We start from the raw sequence: 27,789 nt of genomic DNA, 5'->3' as shown, positions 1-27,789 counted from the left end.
TCGTAGCCTGCCCACAAGCAAGCGCGAGGCTCTCGGGGCCCTACGTGGGTCGCCGAGGCTCCCGGGCCCGGCCACAAACCCAGCCGGGCCGCCATCTTGGCCCGCGCCGCTCGGCGGGACAGCCGGGGACACACGCGCTTCTGGTCCTGGGCCCGGAGCCCCGGCTACGCCCCGACGGCCGGTGCCCTGTCCTCCGTCGGGACCCTTCCCCCACTCCCGACCAAGGTCGGCGGCGGCCCGCGGGCACCGGCCGTGGGGTCAACAGTGAGGTCCACCTCCCGCGGCCAGAGGACGGAGGGGTCCCGGGCCCCGGGACCCTCGCCACCGCCTCTCCTGCCGGTCCAGGCTCCAGCTCTGGACAGCTCCAGCCGGAGGGGAAGGCCAGGGAGGGGCAACCCCCAGGGGCGCCCCTGCGCCTCCGGGCCCGGGGCCGACCCGGTGCCAGCCGACCGGGACACCAGGCCAACGCACGACGCTGCTGCTCCTCTGTCCCGTCCATCGACCCGCATCCCGGGGTGGACACCTCCCGGGCACATCCACTGCACCCTGATGACCGGCCCCTCGGACCTGGGGCACAAGAGAAGGGATGGACGGGCGGAGAGGCCCACACGCACACCCACGCTACTAAGCCCTCGAAAACACACCGGTGCTAACACAGACCCACGCTCGCGCCAATTCACTCCAACACACACATGCACGCACCCGCTCACAGAGGCCGCCGACCCCGCAAAACGTGGTAGACCAGAGCCGGATGTCACCCTTTCCAAAAACCTCAGCTTGTGGCCCACGCGCCCCACAGCACGCGCCGGTAGCGGTCAAGGACAGACCCCAGCGCCTGTGCCCAAGGGCCTTTAAAGGTGCTCCTTACAGGCACGCGGAACCCTATGCCTCCTCCAGATTGGCACGAGCCTCGGCTGCGCTCAACCCTTGGGGAACATTTTTGCTTCCCGCCCCGGCAAACAGGAGAGGCTGCTTCTGGGGGGGGGGGGGGGGGGGTGTCTCTGGCCCGAGAGGCCCAACACCTCGCGCTTCCCGGGGCAGGGAGCAGACGCTCCGTCGTCACCACGCACCCCCCCCCCCACACCCCGGTGGTAAGCCAAGGCCCTGACTCGCAGCACCCCCACCCTCACGCCCCGGCCACCTCCACGTCCTCCTCCACCTCTGGGGGTCCCTTCCGGTCCGTTTCCTTGCTTCGGTGCTACGAACGCCGGATGAAGGACACCCTGTTGGACACACACCCCCGCCCCCGCCCCCACCCCCACCCCAAACCCCCTCACCCCCCTCACTCACCGCTCCCCTGACAGACTCAGGCCCCGAGGCATAGGGGGACAAAGATGACGCACCCGTCGGCCTCCGCTCTCTCAACCAGGTGGCAAGCGGCCCCGCAAAGAGACACGTCCTCCCAAGGTCGCCCGGGCATGGGCCACGTCGGTTGTGGCCCCGTGGCACCGCTCCGGGCACGCCCGCACGCCTGCCTGTCGGCCTGCCCATCTCCCGGGCCCCGGTGAACGGAGCAAGCGCGGCCGGCGCCCATCTCAGGGGTAGCCCGCGCCCCCGCGCTCGCTATTCCCCTGACAAGCGCCTGGCCCGGCCCGCCCTCGGGTCCCAGGGGTCACCCCGGACACTCTCACCTGTCCGGCCTTCCCAGCGGGCTGACCGACAGTTGCCCAGCGGCACCCCCCGCTCCGCCGCGCCCCGGCTGTAACCGCCAGCCTCCATTCTCCGGGGCCTGCCACCCGCCGCAGGGGTCCCCCTCCTGCCCACAAAGTGAAGGCCTGAGCACCCTCGGAGCCGCAGGCCAGAGCCACGGGAAGACCCCCAACGGGGATGCGCCGCCCCGCGAAGGAAGGGCCTGGCTCCGAGAGCAGTCCACAGCCCCCACGGTCGGACGGTCCGGGGTGGCGCCAAGGGACGGTAACGTGGCGCGGGGTCGGGGGGACAGCTGCGTTGGGTCGGCGGTCGGCCCGCCAAGCACAGTCCCGGGGCACGGGCCCCAAGGGCCCCCGCGGCACCCTTGTCGGCACCCGCCGCAAGAGGCTACACGTGCCCTGCCCGGGGACCTGCCCCCGGCCCTCAAGGACCTCCTCCCGCGGTGTCACCGCTGCGACACCCACCCTCCCCACTTGCAGTCAAGACGAGGCCAGCGAGGCCCGGCTCCCCGGCCTCGGGCCCAGGGTCACCCACTCGGTCTGCTCTGGTTAGGCCCCCAGGGGACGGCAAGCCAAGCGGGGTGGCCGACGGTTTCCGGGGACCCAAACGCCGCGCGGGGGCCCAAACTGCGCGGATGCCGCCGGGCTCGCGGGCAAGGGCTGGGGGATAAGGAGATCCAGGCTGTCCACACCCCGCTGCCCCGGGGGGCTCCGGCCACCAACGAGGTGAGCCTGGACAGCCACTGGCTCTCTCCTACCCAAACCAGCCCCGCCGGCCCCCAACCAACACACACAAATGCTGAAGGCTGTCGGGGAGCTGACACCTGCGAGGACGAGAGGCACGAGCCCCCCTCCAAGCACGCGCTCGGGGGGGGGGGGGGGGTGGTGCCGGTGCTGGACGTGTGCGGATGCTGGGGGACTCGTGTGGTGGAGGAGAAGGCGGGACCCATCCCGGGCCCTCTTCCGCACGTGGGCTACTGGGAAGGCCGGGGCCTCCGCTAAGCGCGGTCCCAGTGATGCAGACCGTGAGCCTCCCTCGTGCCCCTGGCACGCCGGTCACTGACCGTGGGTCCACCTGGGACAGCGTGGCTGGGCCCGCTGCCCAGGGGACCGGCGCTCAGCTCCCAGGAGCCTCGGAACGCGGAATGCTCCCCACCACCCCGCCAGAGTGGGGCCGAGGCGTGGGAGCCGCCATGTTGGACGCAGGGAGGATGGACACGGGCCTGGCCTCTCTGTTCTGTTTTGGTTTTTTATTTCTTGCCCGATTCCGGCGTGGCCTTTTTCCTTCGGCAAAGGGTGGAGGGAGAGGCTGTGGGGGAAGGGGCGGTTGGCATACGTGGTGCAATACTGCCATCAAGCGGAACTCCTCGGCGGACCCGCGAGCCCCGCGCTGCTGCGCCTTCCCCGAGTCGGGAGGCCCAGGAGTGACGTGGGAGTCCCAGGCGGGACGGGCGACGGGCGACGGGCGACGGGCGACGGGCCCTCCGCCCGCCTGTCCCCGCAACGGGCCCGAGGTGCAGGGATCCCCGCCGCCCACCCGCCCTGGGCAACCTGGGAGTTTCCGGAGATGGGCAGCGCGACAGAGAGCCAGCCCCGGGGGCCCTGCGGGTCCGGCACGGGAAGCCAGTGCTGGGCTCCCTGGTGGCCGCCATGTCTGGGCGGAACCCAGAGGGCTGGAAGCCAGCCCGGAGCGGGAAGGAGCACCCAGCCGGCCCTGGGCGCCAGGCCTTTGGAGCGAAGGGGCTGGGGCGATCCGGGGACGCGGGGGACCCATCCCCAAGGAGCTGCAGCAGGATGGGTCGGGTGGGCCCAGGGCCCTGTGAGCCCCGCCAACCGCCAGCACGGGAACCTGGAGGGCTGCTGCCATTGTCGGAGGGGACAGAGGCGGGACCCTGACGTCCCCGTGCCCGCATCCGGGGATCAGGTGTGATCCCCAGGACACCCGGTGTCAAGGCACCTGGAGGACAGGGCTGGTCCCGAGAGGGGAGGCGACGGGGGAGATGGTCGTGGCGCCGACCCAGCGGAGCAGAGACCGGGAGAAACAGGCCCCCACGCGGGTACGAGCCAAAGTGGAAGCAGCAGCAGCAGCAGCAGCCTCGTTCCCCACGTACAGCCAGCTCCGCCCCCCACCCCACCCCCGGGCCCCAAGTGCCAAATAACGGATCTGGGCCCAAGAAGCCGCTGCCTGACACACACGGGCAGCTGCAGTGCCATCTCCCGGGCTTCCCCGCCTATGACATCCCGCGGAGGCCTGGCCCCAGGGGCTTCCCCCAACCAAATCCAGGCAGAGTCGCTGGCCCAGGCCCCGCTCTGGGCCTCCCAGTCGGAGTTTGCACACTGCCCGTTCTGGGCCCCCTTCGCCAACAGCCCACCGGAGCGGGCAGGGCAACGACAAAGAGAACGGGGCCGGCTGGCTCCTGCCTCCGCGCCCCCATGCCACGCTTGCTCCGGGGTTGGTCATCAAAGGACCGGTGGTGTGGAGGCGCCTCCCCAAAGGGCCAGGCACCTTGGGATCGCAGGGCCCCTTCTGTCCCGCCTGGGATGCCCACGTCCCTCCGAGCCCGGCCACCGCGGGGCGGGGGTGGGGCGGGTTGGGGGGCCCGGGATGGCAGAAGAGTTCCGCTTGATGGCAGTATTGCACCACGAATGCCAAGTGGCCCTTCCCCCAGGGCCTCTCCCTCCGCCCTTCGCCGAAGAAAAAAGGCCAAGCCCTGTCCACCCTGGCGGCAACATGGCGGCTCCCAGGTCTCCGCCGCCGCTCTCCCTGGGGGAGACCTCCCGCCTCTCGGATTGGGTGGAGCGGGGAGCCTCGTCTCCCCTGGCTCCTCGTAGCCTGCCCACAAGCAAGCGCGAGGCTCTCGGGGCCCTACGTGGGTCGCCGAGGCTCCCGGGCCCGGCCACAAACCCAGCCGGGCCGCCATCTTGGCCCGCGCCGCTCGGCGGGACAGCCGGGGACACACGCGCTTCTGGTCCTGGGCCCGGAGCCCCGGCTACGCCCCGACGGCCGGTGCCCTGTCCTCCGTCGGGGCCCCTTCCCCCACTCCCGACCAAGGTCGGCGGCGGCCCGCGGGCACCGGCCGTGGGGTCAACAGTGAGGTCCACCTCCCGCGGCCAGAGGACGGAGGGGTCCCGGGGCCCGGGGACCCTCGCCACCCGCCTCTCCCTGCCGGTCCAGGCTCCAGCTCTGGACAGCTCCAGCCGGAGGGGAAGGCCAGGGAGGGGCAACCCCCAGGGGCGCCCCTGCGCCTCCGGGCCCGGGGCCGACCCGGTGCCAGCCGACCGGGACACCAGGCCAACGCACGACGCTGCTGCTCCTCTGTCCCGTCCATCGACCCGCATCCCGGGGTGGACACCTCCCGGGCACATCCACTGCACCCTGATGACCGGCCCCTCGGACCTGGGGCACAAGAGAAGGGATGGACGGGCGGAGAGGCCCACACGCACACCCACGCTACTAAGCCCTCGAAAACACACCGGTGCTAACACAGACCCACGCTCGCGCCAATTCACTCCAACACACACATGCACGCACCCGCTCACAGAGGCCGCCGACCCCGCAAAACGTGGTAGACCAGAGCCGGATGTCACCCTTTCCAAAAACCTCAGCTTGTGGCCCACGCGCCCCACAGCACGCGCCGGTAGTGGTCAAGGACAGACCCCAGCGCCTGTGCCCAAGGGCCTTTAAAGGTGCTCCTTACAGGCACGCGGAACCCTATGCCTCCTCCAGATTGGCACGAGCCTCGGCTGCGCTCAACCCTTGGGGAACATTTTTGCTTCCCGCCCCGGCAAACAGGAGAGGCTGCTTCTGGGGGGGCGGGGGGGGGGTGTCTCTGGCCCGAGAGGCCCAACACCTCGCGCTTCCCGGGGCAGGGAGCAGACGCTCCGTCGTCCCCACGCACCCCCCCCCCACACCCAGGTGGTAAGCCAAGGCCCTGACTCGCAGCACCCCCACCCTCACGCCCCGGCCACCTCCACGTCCTCCTCCACCTCTGGGGGGTCCCTTCCGGTCCGTTTCCTTGCTTCGGTGCTACGAACGCCGGATGAAGGACACCCTGTTGGACACACACCCCCGCCCCCGCCCCCACCCCCACCCCAAACCCCCTCACCCCCCTCACTCACCGCTCCCCTGACAGACTCAGGCCCCGAGGCATAGGGGGACAAAGATGACGCACCCGTCGGCCTCCGCTCTCTCAACCAGGTGGCAAGCGGCCCCGCAAAGAGACACGTCCTCCCAAGGTCGCCCGGGCATGGGCCACGTCGGTTGTGGCCCCGTGGCACCGCTCCGGGCACGCCCGCACGCCTGCCTGTCGGCCTGCCCATCTCCCGGGCCCCGGTGAACGGAGCAAGCGCGGCCGGCGCCCATCTCAGGGTAGCCCGCGCCCCCGCGCTCGCTATTCCCCTGACAAGCGCCTGGCCCGGCCCGCCCTCGGGTCCCAGGGGTCACCCCGGACACTCTCACCTGTCCGGCCTTCCCAGCGGGCTGACCGACAGTTGCCCAGCGGCACCCCCCGCTCCGCCGCGCCCCGGCTGTAACCGCCAGCCTCCATTCTCCGGGGCCTGCCACCCGGGTCCCCCTCCTGCCCACAAAGTGAAGGCCTGAGCACCCTCGGAGCCGCAGGCCAGAGCCACGGGAAGACCCCCAACGGGGATGCGCCGCCCCGCGAAGGAAGGGCCTGGCTCCGAGAGCAGTCCACAGCCCCCACGGTCGGACGGTCCGGGTGGCGCCAAGGGACGGTAACGTGGCGCGGGGTCGGGGGACAGCTGCGTTGGGTCGGCGGTCGGCCCGCCAAGCACAGTCCGGGCACGGGCCCCAAGGGCCCCCGCGGCACCCTTGTCGGCACCCGCCGCAAGAGGCTACACGTGCCCTGCCCGGGGACTGCCCCGGCCCTCAAGGACCTCCTCCCGCGGTGTCACCGCTGCGACACCCACCCTCCCCACTTGCAGTCAAGACGAGGCCAGCGAGGCCCGGCTCCCCGGCCTCGGGCCCAGGGTCACCCACTCGGTCTGCTCTGGTTAGGCCCCCAGGGGACGGCAAGCCAAGCGGGGTGGCCGACGGTTCCGGGGACCCAACGCCGCGCGGGGGCCCAAACTGCGCGGATGCCGCCGGGCTCGCGGGCAAGGGCTGGGGGATAAGGAGATCCAGGCTGTCCACACCCCGCTGCCCCGGGGGCTCCGGCCACCAACGAGGTGAGCCTGGACAGCCACTGGCTCTCTCCTACCCCAAACCAGCCCCGCCGGCCCCCAACCAACACACACAAATGCTGAAGGGCTGTCTGGGAGCTGACACCTGCGAGGACGAGAGGCACGAGCCCCCCTCCAAGCACGCGCTCGGGGGGGGGGGGGCGGGGTGGTGCCTGTGCTGGACGTGTGCGGATGCTGGGGGACTCGTGTGGTGGAGGAGAAGGCGGGACCCATCCCGGGCCCTCTTCCGCACGTGGGCTACTGGGAAGGCCGGGGCCTCCGCTAAGCGCGGTCCCAGTGATGCAGACCGTGAGCCTCCCTCGTGCCCGTGGCACGCCGGTCACTGACCGTGGGTCCACCTGGGACAGCGTGGCTGGGCCCGCTGCCCAGGGGACCGGGCTCAGCTCCCAGGAGCCTCGGAACGCGGAATGCTCCCCACCACCCCGCCAGAGTGGGGCCGAGGCGTGGGAGCCGCCATGTTGGACGCAGGGAGGATGGACACGGGCCTGGCCTCTCTGTTCTGTTTTGGTTTTTATTTCTTGCCCGATTCCGGCGTGGCCTTTTTCCTTCGGCAAAGGGCGGAGGGAGAGGCTGTGGGGGAAGGGGCGGTTGGCATACGTGGTGCAATACTGCCATCAAGCGGAACTCCTCGGCGGACCCGCGAGCCCCGCGCTGCTGCGCCTTCCCCGAGTCGGGAGGCCCAGGAGTGACGTGGGAGTCCCAGGCGGGACGGGCGACGGGCGACGGGCCCGAGGTGCAGGGATCCCCGCCGCCCACCCGCCCTGGGCAACCTGGGAGTTTCCGGAGATGGGCAGCGCGACAGAGAGCCAGCCCCGGGGCCCTGCGGGTCCGGCACGGGAAGCCAGTGCTGGGCTCCCTGGTGGCCGCCATGTCTGGGCGGAACCAGAGGGCTGGAAGCCAGCCCGGAGCGGGAAGGAGCACCCAGCCGGCCCTGGGCGCCAGGCCTTTGGAGCGAAGGGGCTGGGGCGATCCGGGGACGCGGGGACCCATCCCCAAGGAGCTGCAGCAGGATGGGTCGGGTGGGCCCAGGGCCCTGCGAGCCCCGCCAACCGCCAGCACGGGAACCTGGAGGGCTGCTGCCATTGTCGGAGGGGACGGAGGCGGGACCCTGACGTCCCCGTGCCCGCATCCGGGGATCAGGTGTGATCCCCAGGACACCCGGTGTCAAGGCACCTGGAGGACAGGCTGGTCCCGAGAGGGGAGGCGACGGGGGAGATGGTCGTGGCGCCGACCCAGCGGAGCAGAGACCGGGAGAAACAGGCCCCCACGCGGGTACGAGCCAAAGTGGAAGCAGCAGCAGCAGCAGCAGCCTCGTTCCCCACGTACAGCCAGCTCCGCCCCTACCTCCCCCCACCTCCCCCACCCCCCCCCACCCCACCCCCGGGCCCCAAGTGCCAAATAACGGATCTGGGCCCAAGAAGCCGCTGCCTGACACACACGGGGCAGCTGCAGTGCCATCTCCCGGGGCTTCCCCGCCTATGACATCCCGCGGAGGCCTGGCCCCAGGGCTTCCCCAACCAAATCCAGGCAGAGTCGCTGGCCCAGGCCCCGCTCTGGGCCTCCCAGTCGGAGTTTGCACACTGCCCGTTCTGGGCCCCCTTCGCCAACAGCCCACCGGAGCGGGCAGGGCAACGACAAAGAGAACGGGGCCGGCTGGCTCCTGCCTCCGCGCCCCCATGCCACGCTTGCTCCGGGGTTGGTCATCAAAGGACCGGTGGTGTGGAGGCGCCTCCCCAAAGGGCCAGGCACCTTGGGATCGCAGGGCCCCTTCTGTCCCGCCTGGGATGCCCACGTCCCTCCGAGCCCGGCCACCGCGGGGCGGGGATGGGGCGGGTTGGGGGGCCCGGGATGGCAGAAGAGTTCCGCTTGATGGCAGTATTGCACCACGAATGCCAAGTGGCCCTTCCCCCAGGGCCTCTCCCTCCGCCCTTCGCCGAAGAAAAAAGGCCAAGCCCTGTCCACCCTGGCGGCAACATGGCGGCTCCCAGGTCTCCGCCGCCGCTCTCCTGGGGGAGACCTCCCGCCTCTCGGATTGGGTGGAGCGGGGAGCCTCGTCTCCCCTGGCTCCTCGTAGCCTGCCCACAAGCAAGCGCGAGGCTCTCGGGGCCCTACGTGGGTCGCCGAGGCTCCCGGGCCCGGCCACAAACCCAGCCGGGCCGCCATCTTGGCCCGCGCCGCTCGGCGGGACAGCCGGGGACACACGCGCTTCTGGTCCTGGGCCCGGAGCCCCGGCTACGCCCCGACGGCCGGTGCCCTGTCCTCCGTCGGGACCCTTCCCCCACTCCCGACCAAGGTCGGCGGCGGCCCGCGGGCACCGGCCGTGGGGTCAACAGTGAGGTCCACCTCCCGCGGCCAGAGGACGGAGGGGTCCCGGGCCCCGGGACCCTCGCCACCGCCTCTCCTGCCGGTCCAGGCTCCAGCTCTGGACAGCTCCAGCCGGAGGGGAAGGCCAGGGAGGGGCAACCCCCAGGGGCGCCCCTGCGCCTCCGGGCCCGGGGCCGACCCGGTGCCAGCCGACCGGGACACCAGGCCAACGCACGACGCTGCTGCTCCTCTGTCCCGTCCATCGACCCGCATCCCGGGGTGGACACCTCCCGGGCACATCCACTGCACCCTGATGACCGGCCCCTCGGACCTGGGGCACAAGAGAAGGGATGGACGGGCGGAGAGGCCCACACGCACACCCACGCTACTAAGCCCTCGAAAACACACCGGTGCTAACACAGACCCACGCTCGCGCCAATTCACTCCAACACACACATGCACGCACCCGCTCACAGAGGCCGCCGACCCCGCAAAACGTGGTAGACCAGAGCCGGATGTCACCCTTTCCAAAAACCTCAGCTTGTGGCCCACGCGCCCCACAGCACGCGCCGGTAGCGGTCAAGGACAGACCCCAGCGCCTGTGCCCAAGGGCCTTTAAAGGTGCTCCTTACAGGCACGCGGAACCCTATGCCTCCTCCAGATTGGCACGAGCCTCGGCTGCCCTCAACCCTTGGGGAACATTTTTGCTTCCCGCCCCGGCAAACAGGAGAGGCTGCTTCTGGGGGGGCGGGGGGGGGTGTCTCTGGCCCGAGAGGCCCAACACCTCGCGCTTCCCGGGGCAGGGAGCAGACGCTCCGTCGTCACCACGCACCCCCCCCCACACCCCGGTGGTAAGCCAAAGCCCTGACTCGCAGCACCCCCACCCTCACGCCCCGGCCACCTCCACGTCCTCCTCCACCTCTGGGGGTCCCTTCCGGTCCGTTTCCTTGCTTCGGTGCTACGAACGCCGGATGAAGGACACCCTGTTGGACACACACCCCCGCCCCCGCCCCCACCCCCACCCCAAACCCCCTCACCCCCCTCACTCACCGCTCCCCTGACAGACTCAGGCCCCGAGGCATAGGGGGACAAAGATGACGCACCCGTCGGCCTCCGCTCTCTCAACCAGGTGGCAAGCGGCCCCGCAAAGAGACAAGTCCTCCCAAGGTCGCCCGGGCATGGGCCACGTCGGTTGTGGCCCCGTGGCACCGCTCCGGGCACGCCCGCACGCCTGCCTGTCGGCCTGCCCATCTCCCGGGCCCCGGTGAACGGAGCAAGCGCGGCCGGCGCCCATCTCAGGGGTAGCCCGCGCCCCCGCGCTCGCTATTCCCCTGACAAGCGCCTGGCCCGGCCCGCCCTCGGGTCCCAGGGGTCACCCCGGACACTCTCACCTGTCCGGCCTTCCCAGCGGGCTGACCGACAGTTGCCCAGCGGCACCCCCCGCTCCGCCGCGCCCCGGCTGTAACCGCCAGCCTCCATTCTCCGGGGCCTGCCACCCGTCGCAGGGGTCCCCCTCCTGCCCACAAAGTGAAGGCCTGAGCACCCTCGGAGCCGCAGGCCAGAGCCACGGGAAGACCCCCAACGGAGATTGTCGTGGCGCAGACCCAGCGGAGCAGAGACCGGGAGAAACAGGCCCCCATGCGGGTCGAGCCAAAGTGGAAGCAGCAGCAGCCTAGTTCCCCATGTACAGCCATACCCGCCCCCCCCCCCCAGGCCCCAAGCGCCAAATAAGGGATCTGGGCTCAAGAAGCCGCTGCCTGACACACACGGGGCAGCTGCAGTGCCATCTCTCTGGGCTTCCCCGCCTATGACGTCCCACAGAGGCCTGGCCCCAGGGCTTCCCCAACCAAATCCAGGTAGAGTCGCCGGCCAAGGGCCAGCTCTGGGCCTCCCAGTCGGAGTTTGCACGCTTCCTGTTCTGGGCCCCCTTTGTCAACAGCCCACCGGAGCGGGCAGGGCAACGACAAAGAGAAAGGGGCCGGCTTGCTCCTGCTTTCGCACCCCCATGCCATTCTTGCTCTGGGGTTGGTCATCAAAGGACCGGTGGTGTGGAGGCGCCTCCCCAAAGGGCCAGGCACCTTGGGATCGCAGGGCCCCTTCTGTCCAGCCTGGGAAGCCCACTTCCCTCTCAGGCCTGGGGGGGGGCGGGGTATGGCAGTAGCATTCCGCTTGATGGCTGTATTGCACCATGAATGCTAACTGGCCCTTCCCCCAGGGCCTCTCCCTCAGCTCCTTGCCAACAGAAAAAAGGCCAAGCCCTGTCCACCCTGGCTGCTACATGGTGGCTTGGCGGTCTCTGCCACTGTCCTTGGGAAGACCTCCTACTTTTTTTGTTGGGTTGTGCAGGGAGCCTTGTCTCCTCTGGCTCCTCATAGTCTGCCCAAAAGGACGGAGGAGGCTCTCAGGGCCCAGTGAACATCACAGAGGCTCAGAGTCTCTGGGCAATGTCCTGGAACCCAGCACCAATGCTGGTTTTTGGAAGCCTGGGTAGGCAAGCAGTTCCTTCACTTGAGTTGCCACCACTCCCTGTTTTTAGGTTTCCCTTGGGGCACATCATGATTTGGGCATTCTATATTAAGTCCTTAAAGATGGCCATATGACGTGGTAGCCTCTGTCCAACAATCACAATGTTTTGCGTCAATCAGTAATCATTAGCTATCATGTGAATTATGAGGTATATGTACTTTCAGTAGAGAATGAGTGTTTTGAGTGTGTGCACTGCAGGGGTTACTTGCGATTCATTGTGAATCGCGGCACACAGGAGTTAGTGTGGATAGTAGTTATATACCACTTGTGAGATTGCAATTTCCCTCATGCCAGGATCTGGATCAATCTTTGTCATTCCATCTGGTGTTGGTATACAGCTGGGTGTGAGTAGGCTATCAGGGACTTCCCTAGTTTACACCTTAAATTGTTTCTGTTAGCTCCTAGAAATGACTTTTGTTTCACTGTGGTCGATCCGGAAATATGTGTGGAGTTATGTCAGTGATATTAATTGGTCCCTTAGTGTTTCATTTGCTGTTAGGCAAAGAGGTAGGGAAAGCAGCCGCTTCTGAGCTTCACACCGTGTGACAGACATCTCTCCTAATGATGTGAGTACGGACAAAAGTCAGAGGACTTGAAGAGCACTACATGTCTGCCTCCAGGAGCACTGCGCTTCACCACATGCTCCATGTTGAAAAGAAATGACAATGACATTGTCTTCTGATCTTTTTCCTTATTTTCTGAGTTTGCACTTAACTGTTTCTCTCTCTGAAATTGTCATACTGTGGGTATTTGGAACAGTTTCATTTATAGTGAGTTGCAAAAGCATTATTTAAGGAACCCCCAGGACTAAGTGGAGGTCTTCAAGACCCATGATAGAAGAGAAATGCGTGTCCACATCACAGGGGCATTCTGTCTGTTCCCATGCCAGCCTGTGTATGCACAGGCACAGAGTTCTATGCACTTCCGCATGGCTTTATGTTCCATGGTACTCCTTGAACCTTAACTTTTTATTTTAAAGATGTCATTTATTTATTTGAGAGAGAGAGAGAGAGAGAATGCATGCACGCATGCAAGCATGGAGGGGTGGTTAGAGAGAGAAAGACAATCTTAAGCAGACTCCCCACTGAGTGCCTGAGATCATGACCCAAGCTGATATCAAGAATTGGACACTCAGGGGTGCCTAGGGGGCTCAGTCATTAACCATCTGCCTTTGGCTCAGATCGTGATCCTGGGGTCCTGGGAGAGAGCCCTGAGTTGGGTTCCCTGCTTCTCCTTCTCCCACTCCCCCTGCTTGTGTTCCCTTTCTGGCTGTCTCTTCTTCTGTCAAATACATAAAATCTTAAAAAAAAAAGAAAAGAAAAGAAAAAAAGAATCAGACGCCCAACTGACTGATCCACCCATCGCCCCCTCCCTCCCTGAATCTCAACTTTTGAGACTCCTAATTTTTGTCACTTCCAACACGATAGGAGTTGCACACAGAATCACACCCAAGGTTCTCATTTCCTCTTTTTCCCATATCGCAGTTATCAGGGAGCATAATCCTTCACGGTTCCTTAGCTGTTGTACAGAAAGTCATACTGGGGAAGGTGGGGGGTGTCATGGCCTAATGCTCCTTTTACAGACTACAGGTGGTGTCTTTCCTCCTATAAGATAGAAGAACTTGACTTAAACACACAGTTCTGTCCAGGATGTACTGTAAAAGGATCATAGGATTGCCAAACAAATTCCTTTTCAAAGCAGAGCTCACTCAAAATTGGCACCTTGCCCTTGCTGCTTGGACCCTACCTCTGCCCTTTGCTAAGGCAGGAACATTGATTAGACTAGTGTCTAACCCTACCTAAGCATGGTGCTACAAGTTCCCTAGCCCACCTGTAGAAGCCTTCAATTATTTTGAGCTGCAGTAAGAAGTGTCATCCTCATGGCATTTTTAAAGGCACATGAGTAAGAAGAAAGAAAACGTGTCTGGTTTCTGGCCATACCTTCACGCAACATTTTCACCTGGAGGAATGGAAGTACACCTCTTTAAGACTTCGCTTTCAAGTTCCTTGGTTCATCAAGAGAGAAAATTAGAGCTCATAGAGAAGTCTATATTTGGCTGCCCTAATATGCTCCCCAAACCCCACACCCCCTAACACATGTACTCTCTTAATAGTCTAGCAAGCATCTGTTCCCAAGTATTCCCTGACCTGGCAGGAAGACATGGTGCAGCAAGCTAGACCAAGAGCAATCAGGAAATGATGGGAAGGACAGGTATGGAAGGATCCCCTGAAAGCAAAGATGGCAAAAGGCATTACAGGCCTGGCTCTCCTGTAAAGGTCTCCAGTGACCTCTCCCCACATGGCACTGGGACTGCTCCTTCCCATGAGTAGAGTGGGGAGCCAAACGTTCTGTTCTCTAATAGCTGGTTTCACAGGAACTGGGGCCCAATCCCTTTCCACTCTCCCTGGTCCTGCAGGACACTGAGCTTGAATTCCTCCAATGGATTGCCATAAGTAATATACAGAGATGATCTAGATACGCATGCATCTCCTTTTTCCTGCTCCACAACCAGGAACTGACTTGAGAGCCTTTTTTACCATGGCTGAAACTCAGGTACATATAGTACACAAGTGTCTTGGTGTCAGGAACCTGCCTGGGAGCCTGTCCTTCTTAAGCATTGCTGAAATACCACAATCACGGTGTTTTTCCTATGGTTAAATAAACTTGAAAAAGGAGAAAGAAGAAAACAAAGACCACTCACCCACCCAGTACACCAGCACTAGCTTCTTCTTTTTCATTTCTTTCTTTCCTTTCACTCTGTCCCCACTGCAACAACAGAGACAGCTCATTCAGTATGGGACCACCATGGTTCGGGGTAACAGGATGCTGTGTACACCCAGCTCAAGCAACCAAGTGTTTCTGGTTACTATTCCTACCACCTCTGGGGTCAACCAAAACTTCTGAATAGGGTGTATACATCAATTTCACTCATCCTTCAAAAATTGTATGGATTGTCATTTAGGGGTGTCAGAAAGCAACTCATATACAATGCACTAGGTGAAAACTGAAGATATCTTCCACAATCTCTTTTCTGAGCCACAGCCATCACCTTTGCATTTATACTCATAGCTTTCCCCCTCAGTTCTGGACCTGAATGACTATGGAGGGATATTGATGGGTATCTTGGCAGGCCTGCATCCTCCTCCAGAGTGGAGTAACAGCTCCTCTACTGAGCAGCAACTCATTTGACTCAAAGGGGTACCAGGTATCTCCTCTCTGGCTGTACTGAGATCCACCACACTGACTTTCCAGGAATGTGGACATTTTCCCTTAAGGATGTGGCAAGTTACAATTTACCAGCCTCTTTCCTCTACGTGGACATTAACGCAAGAGAATGTATCCTGGTCACAAACACCCACACTTCAGTAACCATGACTCAGTATGCTGGTTGAAAACAGAAGGAGACAAGAAGTAGAGAAACCTAGTGTCCGAAGAGAAGGGACAAGTAAAATAACCTATGCTCTACCCCCCTGGCAGAAATGAGGGTACCCTACACTGGGTAGCTATGAGAAAAGAAACGGGGAGGATCGAGCAGGCCAGGACATTCACTTGACACAAATGAGCCAAAGCCAGGATACCTAAGTGCTGGGACAGCAGCCAAATGTGAAAGTATATAAAGTACTACGTAGGACATGTAGGGTCAGAGAACAGAATGTGCATGCCCTCTGTGTCTGTTAGATTTCTTTTGCATGCAATTCCTGTAGCATACAGGAAGAAAAACTACATGTGGTTTCCCACTGCAGGTAGAGTTGGAAGGCAGAGAGGAAATTTGGGAGCAGTCACCAGGCAATGCGAAGGGCTTTTCTTTGGACAAAATTTTTATCCAACATGGCATCTGCAAGGCAGTTACAGGGAAAAATACAGAGGGGAAATTTTATACATATACACACACGCAGGACACATAAACATATTTATGTGTCTATTATGAAGGAAAAAGAATCCTGAATGAATGAGTGGGTATTCTGAGGGTAAAATACAGAGACACTCCAAGGACAACTTCCTAGGAGGGGCTGCTAAACAGTGGCCCTCTCCCAGGTCATCTGACTGTGTGGATGAAGACCCTGACTCCACCGCTTATACCCCCAACCCACACAACCCGCCTGGGGCACTCAGTGGCAGAGCACTCAGGCTCCTGGAGGTGAGCATACCTAACAGGGTCCCCATCACTTCCTCCACAATGGCCTACCCCTGAGCCCTTAAGCTGGATGAAGTAGCTGGATAAATGCAGACAAGAAGCAGTAACTCCCAGAGAAGACAGGAAATCCAGGTCCTGGTGACAGTTACTGCTATGGAATCAATGTCCTCAGAAAGTGAGGATTCTGCCCCAAAAAGAACCAATGGGTATTCATACAAAAGCGTGCAGAAAAAACAACGTCCCAGTTCCCAGGATATCCACATTTAAAACTCTTAGATGTGGGATGAATCCACAGATGTATATATTCCTTTGGATGTTATTATAGGTATATTCCCACTACCATCAAGAAGCCAGATTTAAGATACCACTTCCCCCAACATCCCAGTACAGTTAACCCCATCTGGGGACTTTGTTGGTTCCTGAGTCTTCGGGAATTTTTTTTTTTTTTTTGACCCTTAAGGGCAGAGAGAGAAACGGCATAAGCAGGCTTGCATAGCATTTCTGGAGCAACAGTGCCATCAGGTGGACACTTTTTGAGCAAAGCCTGCAGCACCTTCCTGTCTTCTGGGGAAGAAAGCCTGTGAGGGGACAAAGGGTGGGACTGGTGCATCCACAAGATTCTGGGTCTGACCCAGAACACCCCCAGATTCAGTGGGGGAACAACACAGGGTGGATAGAGACAGACTTGACCATCAAGCAGCATTAAGCTGCCAGGATCCCTGCTATGGGGGCCTGGCCTAAGCAGCGGCCATATTACGGAACCAGGAGCTAAAACTCCATTCCAGGACATCTGGCCTTATAGATCCTTCCCCTTGGTTCAGGACAGGCTCAGCTGGCAAGGTCCCTGGGGTCTCAGAGCCATGAGGAACCCAGAACCAGAGGCTCCCAAGCTCAGGTGCCACCGCTTGGTGGGGGCAAGCATCTTGCAGACAGGATGGAAATTTTCCTGATTATTTGGTACTAGACCCAGACAAAGAGTAATGCAGGTAAACTGCAGGTTTGAGTTAGAAATGTGTTTTGTTTACTTTGCTCCCTCTATAAAGAGAATCTGGGTTTCAAGCCCCAAAGTATCCCAGAAGGCCCTACTTATTTCATCCAACAGAGGGTATAGATAGAGGATGAAACAGGATGGGATCAATATGTTGAGATGGACATCCTCCTCCAGAATGAAGGGACCCAGATCTGGTTTCTTTGTTGTTTTTGTTGTTGTTGTTTTTAAAAACAAAAGAAAAACAGAATGTTTATTGTGAGACTAATCGCTGAAATCCTTAAGATGAACTGGATGCTGCAACAGCTACCCTCTCGGGCTTAGGTATTGCTCCTTCATGGAATCCATGTCTTAATCTGCGGTATACAATTTTTAAGTGCCTCATTCGACCGGTCCCAGGGGTGTTTCTTCTTTTAGCCTTGGCACCGCAGTTATATTTTCTCTTGTGCTTGGCAGGATAGCCACATTTGGCACAGGTGGACTTCTGAAGGTGGCAGGCCTTCGAGCCACAGTAGCTCTTATTGCAATGCTTTCCAAACAATGACGTCTCCTTCGTCATCTCGTTTCTGAGGCAGACCCCAAAGAACCCAGGTCTGTTTTCTGCACTACTGGTTGGGAACGTCACAGCTCAGAAGCACCCAATTCTTCAACTTTCCTCTCAGTTTATGAGTATATGGCCTGGGTCCTCTTGTTTGGGGACTCTCCTGGGATTTCCTGTACAGGGTCCATGTTCTGTAGGTGGCCAGAGGGATACACTGAGACCACCTTGGTCCGGGGAACAATCAGACCATGTGGTCAGGACCTGGCCCTGGGAGCTCAGGAAAAAGTTCAACCCCAAAAGGCTATGCCTACGTAAGTCCACAGGTATAAAATGAAGGGGCAGAGAGTGGATTTCCCAACACCCTTCCAGGAGGGGTGAAATCAAGGAGTATGTGTGGAGGGAAGAGCTGAGCCTGGAAACTTGCTCCCAGAACACCCTCCTCAGAAGGTAAAAGATAGGCAAAGAGCATGAGCTATCCCAGAGGTTCTTCTAGAAGTAGGCTATCAGAACAGCTGAAGCCTAAAATGAATTGCTGTATGCTAAAAGTATGTGCCTTGTTCCTTTGAGAGAGGAACAATGATCTACAATGGATATGGGGGAAGGGCGGGTGTCTCTCAACCCAACAGCTGTGACCTTTAAGCACCATCTTCAGACCTCTTGATTCCCCAGCTTTGGGGGCAAGAGTGGGGTTGAGACCTTAGAGATCCAAGAGTGAATGGAAGCCAAAGCCATTCCTTCTCATCACTGAAGTGAGTCTCAGGGATTCTTGGGGAAGGTGGCCAAGAGTGCCAAAGACTGCAAATTACTGGCTAGGGAATCTGCAATGCTCTGCTAAGCCAAAAGATGGGTCTGTGAGTCCTGGATCCTAGAGACCTCAGCAAATGACACCACAGTTGCTGATCAGATTCTTTAACTCAGGCAAAGGGCTCCTTCAGCCTGGCTTCTTTTTCCTGGTGTGGGCTGGTCCCTTCTAGACTCTGCTTGCTTGATTTCACTGGGCATCACACCCTTTAGCACAAGGTAGCCAGGCTCCACATCTCATCTCTGAGCTGGACAGAGGAAGGTCACTGCCCTGTCTCTAGGGCAGCCCTCCAGTTCCCACAGTAGTGTTTGGTTGGGCTTTACTCAGCCCAATAGAGGCTTTCAGGGCCCTGGTCTGTCTAGGCCAAACCTGCTCTTGCTCCAAAAGGAAGGGGCACATGACCAAAGGCCTATAGCCTTCTGGTTGCGGCTCCTGAGGGTTTCCTCTACTTCTGTCCAGACATATTCACCACTAGGGTGCCAAGCCTTGGTTTCCTGTGCCAGACCCACCGGTCTCCTAGACCATGATCCTTATCACAGTGCCAGTCTCTTGAGCTTCCCCAACCTAATTTGGTCTTGGGTCATACTTACCCCTCTGCCTAGTGGGTCTCCTGACCTCCTAGGGACACACTTCCCTGTTTCCTACTTCACCCTTGTTACTCCTCCCCCAGGAAGTGATGGTACATGGTTGGTGGGATTTGCAAAGTATTTCCTCTTGGTGGCAGTACTGCACCAGAAATGCCAATATGCCTCTCTACCCCAAGTCCTCTCCCTCCACCCTTCCCCAAGGAAAAAACTCCAACTTAGGCTCAGTCTGGCTAACACATGGTGGCTCACCATCTTGGCCACTTTAGGGAAAAGGGGTAAAGGTCTCAAAATCTGGCGCTCCATCCTGCAATGCCTGGTCTCTGTATCATCTTCTCATTCTGCCTTTGGGACACAAAAGCAATGACTCCCCATCTAGGCACCCTAGCAGTGGATCTGAAAATTATCTCTGTTATTTCTTTAGCACTCCACATCTGCCATCCCCTCCCAAAAACATCCTGACCATGAGGTCTCAGGTTGTCTGATACAAAGAGAGTTGGTCCACAGGCACCAAGAGAGGTCCAGTAAGGTAAATCTCTAGTTCGCAATACAATAATCCTGCTAATGTGGTTTATGTTATGTGACTGTTCATAGTTTTCAGATATGGATTATTATATATTGGTCAGAAATGGAACTACATGGTATTCTTTTTTTTTTTTTTCCAATTTATTTATTTTCAGAAAAACAGTATTCATTATTTTTTCACCACACCCAGTGCTCCATGCAAGCTGTGCCCTCTATAATACCCACCACCTGGTACCCCAACCTCCCACCCCCCCGCCACTTCAAACCCCTCAGATTGTTTTTCAGAGTCCATAGTCTCTCATGGTTCATCTCCCCTTCCAATTTACCCAAAAGCACATACCCTCCCCAATGTCCATAACCCTACCCCCCTTCTCCCAACCCCCCTCCACCCATGGAACTACATGGTATTCTAAAGACACCTATCCTTGTATCTGGGCCTACACTCATTTTCCCAATGCTTCCCATAAGAAGGTTTTTAATGAAAAACACATATGATTTCTGTATGCTTGTGAGAATTTGTGCGTTTCAGCGTGAAGCACTTCATATGAAGGCACAAGCCTGAGGTCCTGTTTCTAAGCAATGGACACATGCCATATGATGAAGACTTCACCTGATATCAGGTTCACCTCTAGAATCCACTTTTCATGACTGTGGCAGATTCAAGGAGGGATAATCTCCATCGTGTACTGAAGGAACACACTGGCCAGGTAAAAGTGTCTGAAGACAATATAATCAGAAGGAAATGCATTCTGCTGGTGCATCCACCTCCCAATTCCCCAGCTGCCCCCACACTGTTCTGGCTGAGACAAATCCAGACAAATCCAAACAAATCACGTTTTCATTTGTGTGTGTTTTTTTTTCTTTTTCGGTTTTTTTTCCTCTTGATCTACACATTGATGTATTGCTCCAGAGGCCCCATGTGACTGAAGGCTATTAGAACTCTTTCAAATCAATTGAGAAAATCAAGCAAAATTCTACAGAGCCTCCACTGGCCTCCGAAGAAAACCAAGTCACAATCTCATGTTATCCTTTTCATCCTCAAAAGATTGTCCCATGCTTGACAGCAAATAACTGTTTAGGTGGACAGTAAAATGTCTGTTTCTACCTCAGTCTACATGTGTACTAACACAGAGGTGTACATGTATCCACCCAGATATTTCTTTCTGGTTTCATATTGAAGGAGAGTCATCAAACTTCAGCCCTTCGGGAAACTTTCTGCTTGTTTCCCCTCAAAAGAGGACACACTTCTCCCAGGGATTCAGACCCATGAGGACCACCATCTCATTCTTTCTATGGCAGGCATGTATATTCCCTCCCACAGCTGAATAACAGGACATCCCATTATTTACCTCTAGAGGATCCTTCTGGTCCCTTTCTACCTCTCAACTCTACAAATCCTGAGTGAAAGATACTCTCTTGGATGCCCTCCTCTGCTCATTTATATGTGAATATAATTCCCCACTGCATTTTCAGAGAAGCAACAGAATGAACCAAAATTCTCATGAACTTTCAATTTTTGAATCAATGTTGCCAAAAGCTTTTCCAAGAGGCTCCTACCTAAATGTATCCTGCCCAGTATTAGATGTCCCAATTCTAACAAAACTGGCTAGTCTTTTTCATTGAGCTCAATATGAAAGGTAAAAGGGGTATATACTGATGATTATACAAATGCCTGTCTCCACTCCTTATGCTTCCTTGGCTAAAGTAGGTTTACAATGAGACGGAATCCAACAGATCAGTCTAAAGCTTCATGGATGCTTGGACTTTAATCAGGTTTAGAAAGCCCCTTTTCATGCCATCCTTTGAACTAGATTCTCCAATTTTCAAACAGTTTATTAGCTCTCATCAGCAAATAAGTGCCTATGTACAATCAAAACACAAATAGGTAAAAAAGACTCTAAAGAACATGGCTAGTATTGAGTATTCCATAGTTTGAAGGGAGCCACTGTGTATCATGTTTAACTAGGCCTTAAAAAGAAAAGGCAATAAATATTTAGAGTTTTATTTTGATCCTCTTAAATTCTGGTTTACACGCTCCACAGTACTCTAAACTTAGCCCACCTCGTTAGATACACTAGGGTGTCTATGCTCTTTTCAAATTAACACAGGATTAGTGTCCATTGCCCACACGTCTTATCTGCAGTGGTCAAGCAAGCCTGTCTCCCTGGCTTCCAGTCACATTACCAAAATCCTCTTATTTGGAAAGATACCTGGGACCTCAAGTGGGAGGTTCACTTTATGGTCATGTCAGTGTGAACCCTTGTTAAAAGGGTACAGAGACCACCACATGCTCACAGCATTGGGGTAGAGACCACATGAGATTGTGTGGGTCAGGATGTTGGCCTGTGCTCGGCATATGAGGTCTCAATCAGCCTCTTTCCACATAACATTAACTTTCAAAATCTTTACAATTTCAGCAAATGTGCTAAAGAAGGAGAAATGCAAGGGATTCAGCACCCTCCAATGATACACACACATATATATACACACACACACACATATATATATACACGTGTATATATATATATATATATATATACATACACACACACACACAGTGATAACATTTGAATTGTTTGTAACACTACAGGTAAGAGAAAACAAATATTTCAGAAAAATTGATTTGTAATATTTTACCCAACTTTTACCCACCCAGTGATGAAAAATCCAGAGGCTGTGCTTTAAATTTGTTCACCTTTCCTAGGGTTGATAAGAACCAATAGGGAAAATATTTAATATTTAATATCCTTCACTGACACCTAGAGGGTTAACAACATTCTTCTTTTTTTTAAAAAAAAAGATTTTATTTATTTATTTATTTGACAGACACATCACAAACAGGCAGAGAGGCAGGCAGAGGGAGAGGAAGGGAAGCAGGCTCCCCGCTGAGCAGAAAGCCCAGATGTGGGGCTCAATCCCAGGACCTTGAGATCATGACCAGAGCAGAAGGTAGAGGCTTTAACCCATTGAGCCACCCAGGCACCCCAACAAAATTCTTAAGAGTCAAGGACTCTGTCGATAAATTTTTTTTCAGCCCAATTAGATAGACAAATATCCCATTACTAAACAGAATAAAGTGATTTATATTACCAAAAATTAAAGATTATATGCCTAGGAATAATCTAACAAAAGCATGAAAAACTTACATGAGGTAAACTTTAAAGTGTCCCGAAAGACAGAATAGCACACTTAAACCACAGTAAAGAGGTATTATATTCTTGAATAAAAAGATTCAACCTCTTGAATATGTTAATTCATCATCAATTAATTACTCAATCTATTCTAATCCCACAAAAAATCCAAAAGGCTTTAAAAGGTCTTGTTGTTTTCCATTATTTATAAGGGAAAACAAAATAAACAGGCAGGACTATCAGGAGAGTTCTGATAAGGAACAGCCATGTGGTAGGATGATTAGCTCTACCATATACATGGAACACAAAGACCAAGAATAGACCCCAAAATAGGCCACTTTCTTACACCACACACAAAAATAAACTCAAAATGGATGAAAGATCTAAATGTAAGAATTGAAACCATAAAACTCCAAACACACACACACATACACACACATGCAGTAAACTCTTAAGACATCAGCCTGGGCAATATTTTTCTGGATCTATATCCCAATGCAAGGGCAACAAAAGCAAAAATAAGCAATTGGGACAATGGCAAACTAAAAAGCTTTTGCACAGCAAAGGAGAGCACAAAAGACGAAAAAGCAACCTACTGAACGGGAGAAGATATATGCTAATCATATATCCAATAAGGGGTTAATACCCAAAATATATAAAGAACTCATACAATGCAATAACAAAAAAAATCTTATTAAAAAATGGTCAGAGGACCCAAACAGATATTTTTTCAAAGACATTCAGATGGCCAACAGAGATATGAGAAGATGCTCAACATCACCTACCATCAAAGAAATGCAAATCAAAACTACAATGAGATATCACCTCAAATCAGTCAGAATGGCTAGTACCAAAAAGACAAGAAATAACAAGTGTTGGTAAGGATGTGGAAAAAGAAGAACCCTCATGCACTCCTGAAGGGAATGAATGTAAATTGGTGCAGCCACTATGGAAAATATGGAGGTTCCTCAAAAAATTAAAAATAGAAATACCATACAATCCAATAATTCTACTACTGAGTATTTACCTGAGGGAAACAAAAGCACTAATTCAGAAAAATATATGCACCCTATGTTTACAGCAGGATTACTTAAAATATCCAAGATATGGAAGCAACCCAAGTGTCCACTAATAGATCAACAGATAAAAATGTGGTATACATATACACAATGGAATATTACTCACCATAAAAAGAATGAAATCTTGCCATTCACGACAACACAGATGGACTTAGTGTATTAACTAAATGAAGTCAGACAGAGTAAGACAAATACCATATGATTTCACCTACAGGTGGAATCTAAAAAAACAAAACAAAAAACAAGCATTCTCAGAAATACAGATGACAAATGGGTGGTTGCAGAGGGAAGGAGGATGGGGTAATGGGTGAAAAGGTGAAGGGAATTAACAAGTACAAACTTCCAGTTATAAAATAAGTTATGGGAATGAAAAGTATAGCATAGGGTATATAGGCAAGAATAACTGTAGTAACTTTGTATGTGACAGATGGTAACTACACTTATTGTGGTGAGAATTTCATAATATAAATAACTGAATCGCTATGTTATATACCTGAAACTATTTTTTTAAAGATTTTATTTATTTATTTATTTATTTGAGAGAGAGAGCACAAGTAGGCAGGGCAGCCGGCAGAGGGAGAGGGAGAAGCAGGCTCCCCGCTGAGCCTAGAGGCCAAGGCAGGCCTCAACTGCAGGACCCCAGGATCAGGACCCAAGTCAAAGGCAGATGCTTAACCAACTTAGCCACCCAGGTGCCCTGAAAACTATTTTTTAAGTGTATTTATTTTTAGTAATTTCTACATTCAATGTGGGCTCAAACTCACAACTCTAAGATCAAGAGTTCCATGCTCTTCTGACGGAGCCAAGGCACCCCTACCTAAAACTAAATACTGTATGTCAATGATACTTCAATTAAAAAAAAAAAACCCAAAGACTAAAATTTTGCATACGGGGCACCTGGGTGGTTCAGTTAAGCATCTGTCTTCTACTCAGGTCATAATCTCAGGGTCCTGGGATCAAGCCTGCATCAGGTTCTACACTGGGCAGGGAGGGGGCTTGTCCCTCTGCCCAGCCCCCCCACCCCGCCCCTGCCAGCTTGTGCACACTCTCTCTCTCTAGTGAATAAATAAATATTTATTTTTTTTAAAGATTTTATTTATTTATTTGACAGACAGAGATCACAAGTACGTAGAGAGGCAGGCTGGGGTGGGGGGGCTGAGCAGAGAGCTGGACGCGGGGCTCGATCTCAGGACCCCCGAGATCATGACCTGAGCCAAAGGCAGAGGCTTAACCCACTGAGCCACCCAGGTGCCCCAATAAATAAAATATTTAAAACCAAACAATTCAGCATACAAAATGTAGCCTCCCAAATCAGTGGAGGTAAAGACATATTTAGGACAAAGTGGTATTCATTTGGAAAAGGTTCTTGGTTCTACACTTCATGCACTAAGCCAGGATAAGCTCTACATGCATTCAAGAATTAAATGTGCAGTGAACAGAATTATTCAAGTACTAAAAGAAAGCATGGGCTGATTCCATGGTAACTGTGCAGGAGGGAAAGCCTTTCGATCTTTGATTCAAAGCCCATCAAAGGAAGACATACAAATGGCTATCAGACACATGAAAAAATGTTCATCATCACTAGCCATCAGGGAGATTCAAATTAAAACCACATCGAGATATCACCTTACACCAGTTAGAATGGCCAAAATTAGCAAGACAGGAAACAACATGTGTTGGAGAGGATGTGGAAAAAGGGGAACCCTCTTACACTGTTGGTGGGAATGCAAGTTGATGCAGCCTCTTTGGAGAACAGTGTGGAGATTCCTCAAGAAATTAAAAATACAACTTCCCTATGACCCTGCAATTGCACTATCGGGTATTTACCCCAAAGATACAGATGTAGTGAAAAGAAGGGCCATCTGTACCCCAATGTTTATAGCAGCAATGGCCACGGTCGCCAAACTGTGGAAAGAACCAAGATGCCCTTCAACAGACGAATGGATAAGGAAGATGTAGTCCATGTACACGATGGAGTAGTACGCCTCCATCAGAAAGGATGAATACCCAACTTTTGTAGCAACATGGATGGGACTGGAAGAGATTATGCTGAATGAAATAAGGCAAGCAGAGAGAGTCAATTATCATGGTTTCACTTATTTGTAGAGCATAACAAATAGCATGGAGGACATGGGGAGTTAAAGAGAAGGGAGTTGGGGGAAAATGGAAGGGGAGGTGAACCATAAGAGACTATGGACTCTGAAGAACAATCTGACGGTTATGAAGGGGCGGGGGGTGGGAGGTTGAGGTACCAGGTATAATACCAGGTGGGTATTATAGAGGGCACGGATTGCATGGAGCACTGGGTGTGGTGCAAAAATAATGAATACTGTTATGCTACAAATAAATAAAAAATAAATTTAAAAAAAACCATCAAAGGAAACATGGATACATATGAAGAGACAAAATTTAGCATATTAAAAAACCCCTCATAATTAAAGTCAGAAAAGCAATGATAAAGAGGAAAAAATATTTTCAATTCACACTAGTCTTAATAAAACCATAGAGGACGCTTTAGAAATAATTTTGGTACCACCCAATACTAAAAGATGTTAACAGCTCACAGGAAAAGAAATACAAAAGTATCCTAAATATATAAAAAGGTTCCCAACCAACTCAAGGAAAATCTAAACAAAAATGGCACTGTTGTACAATTTCTTACACATCAAGGGTTTCTACTTATGACCTGCCTCTCTGAGAGGCCTGTAATACCAGTTTATTGTATTAACTTTTTATGTATTAACTATTTTTTGACCTACATTGAATCTGGCTCATCTTAAAAAAAAAAAAAAAAAAGCGGGGGGCACCTGGGTGGCTCAATCATGAAGTGTCTGCCTTCGGCTCAGGTTGTGATCCCAGGGTCCTGGGATGAAGCCCCACATCAGGGGGTGGGGGTGTCCCTCTCTGCAGGGGGCCTGCTTCTCCCTCTCCCATTACTCCTGCTTGTGTTCCTGCTCTTGCTGTCTCTCTCTCTCTCTCTGTCAAATAAATAGATAAAATCCTTTAAAAAAATTTTTTTAAGATTTATTTACTTTAGAGAGAGAAAACAGGAGGGGGAGAGAGAATCTCAAGTAGACTTCCCACTAAACATGGAGCCTGATGTGGGGCTCCATCCCAGGACCCAGAGATCATGACCTGAACTGAAACCAATAGGATGCTTAACGCACGACCCCAACTAGGCACCCTGTATCTGGCTCATCTTAAGTGGTCATAAGTCATTGCTTACTATGGTAAGGATTTGTCCTATACATGCAGAGAGCAAAATGCCATTTCACAGGCTGATGGTTTCACACAAAGTGTGGAGCCAATCTCTTTGAATACTTAAAATGGGCACTGTCCCTCAAATGAAAATCCCTAACCCTCACGTTTCAATTGCTATCTTATGCCATCCAATCTTCTTGGCAGAACTTAACATGAGTTGTTAATCTGTGGAAATAAGATCAAACATTTGCCACAGTATCAGTAACAAGAAACACAAGTATACACCATCATCCAGAAATACCCAGCACAAATGTGTTTGCCTTTACTCTGGACATTTTTGTCTACATCTAATTATTCACTTCATACATAATTTTGTATTTCAAGTATCCCCTGCTTCCCAAAAGCCCGAGTTAACACCGCTTCGCTTTTATGGAAGACCAACATTAGTATGATAACAGCTTTCTTCCAGAAAGCGACAATCCTCTTATTTCCTTCAGTTAGCAAAAACAGGTACTAGTCTCAGACTTTCTTAAAAGCGACGTGGCATAAAAACTTTCAAATCTTCAGAACATGTGGGATACTCTTGGCTTTATGCCATTTCAGCTTAGGATAGGTTTCAGAGGAATGTTCTTTCTGATAGCAGGGGAAACCTGTATTGACGCTAGCCTTCACTATCTTTGATTACCTAAAACTACTTTAAAAAGTCTGTTACTGGGGTGCCTGGGAGGCTCAGTGGGTTAAAGCCTCTGCCTTCATTCAGCTCAGGTCATGATCCCAGGATTCTGGGATCAAGCCCCATGTACTGCTCTCTGCTCAGCAGGGAGCCTGCTTCCCTTCCTCTCTCTCTCTCTGCTTCTCTGCCTACTTGTGATCTTTGTCTTTCAAATAAACAAAATCTTAAAAAAAAAAGTTTGTTTTTTTCAGATCTTTCTATTGCACAGAGAACTGTAAAAAGATGAAAATGTAAACCACCAGTAACCCCATCCCTTGGGGAAAGCCCCTGAAAATTTGGGGGCTTGGTTAAATGTATAAGTGAAAACATAATTATTTTAGGTCAAAAATTCATTATTAATATCTGTGCTGTTTGATAACCATCAACTTTTCCAAAAAATTGTGTTTAAA

The 27,789-nt window shown here is 54.5% G+C and overlaps 2 protein-coding genes across 2 annotated transcripts; one reads left to right on the top strand and one right to left on the bottom strand.

Annotated features, from left to right (window-relative positions):
* Positions 1-2,665: 2,665 nt before the first annotated feature.
* Positions 2,666-6,782, top strand: LOC122896533 (collagen alpha-1(I) chain-like). The gene is made up of 4 exons (XM_044234697.1): positions 2,666-3,452; positions 3,587-5,287; positions 5,848-6,178; positions 6,239-6,782. Exons 1-4 carry the CDS (start codon positions 2,666-2,668, stop codon positions 6,780-6,782), a joined length of 3,363 nt encoding a protein of 1,120 aa, XP_044090632.1.
* A 10,302-nt stretch (positions 6,783-17,084) lies between these two features.
* Positions 17,085-17,415, bottom strand: LOC122897163 (60S ribosomal protein L37-like). Its single transcript, XM_044235332.1, has one exon. The coding sequence runs from the start codon at positions 17,361-17,363 to the stop codon at positions 17,085-17,087; it is 279 nt and encodes a 92-aa protein (XP_044091267.1). The 5' UTR covers positions 17,364-17,415.
* Between the last annotated feature and the right edge of the window lie 10,374 nt (positions 17,416-27,789).

The sequence above is a fragment of the Neovison vison genome, chromosome X (assembly GCF_020171115.1).
Source record: "Neovison vison isolate M4711 chromosome X, ASM_NN_V1, whole genome shotgun sequence".
NCBI lineage: Eukaryota > Metazoa > Chordata > Mammalia > Carnivora > Mustelidae > Neogale > Neogale vison.
The sequence above is the reverse complement of the archived record's forward strand: the minus strand, read 5'-3'. Positions and strand labels throughout refer to the sequence as shown.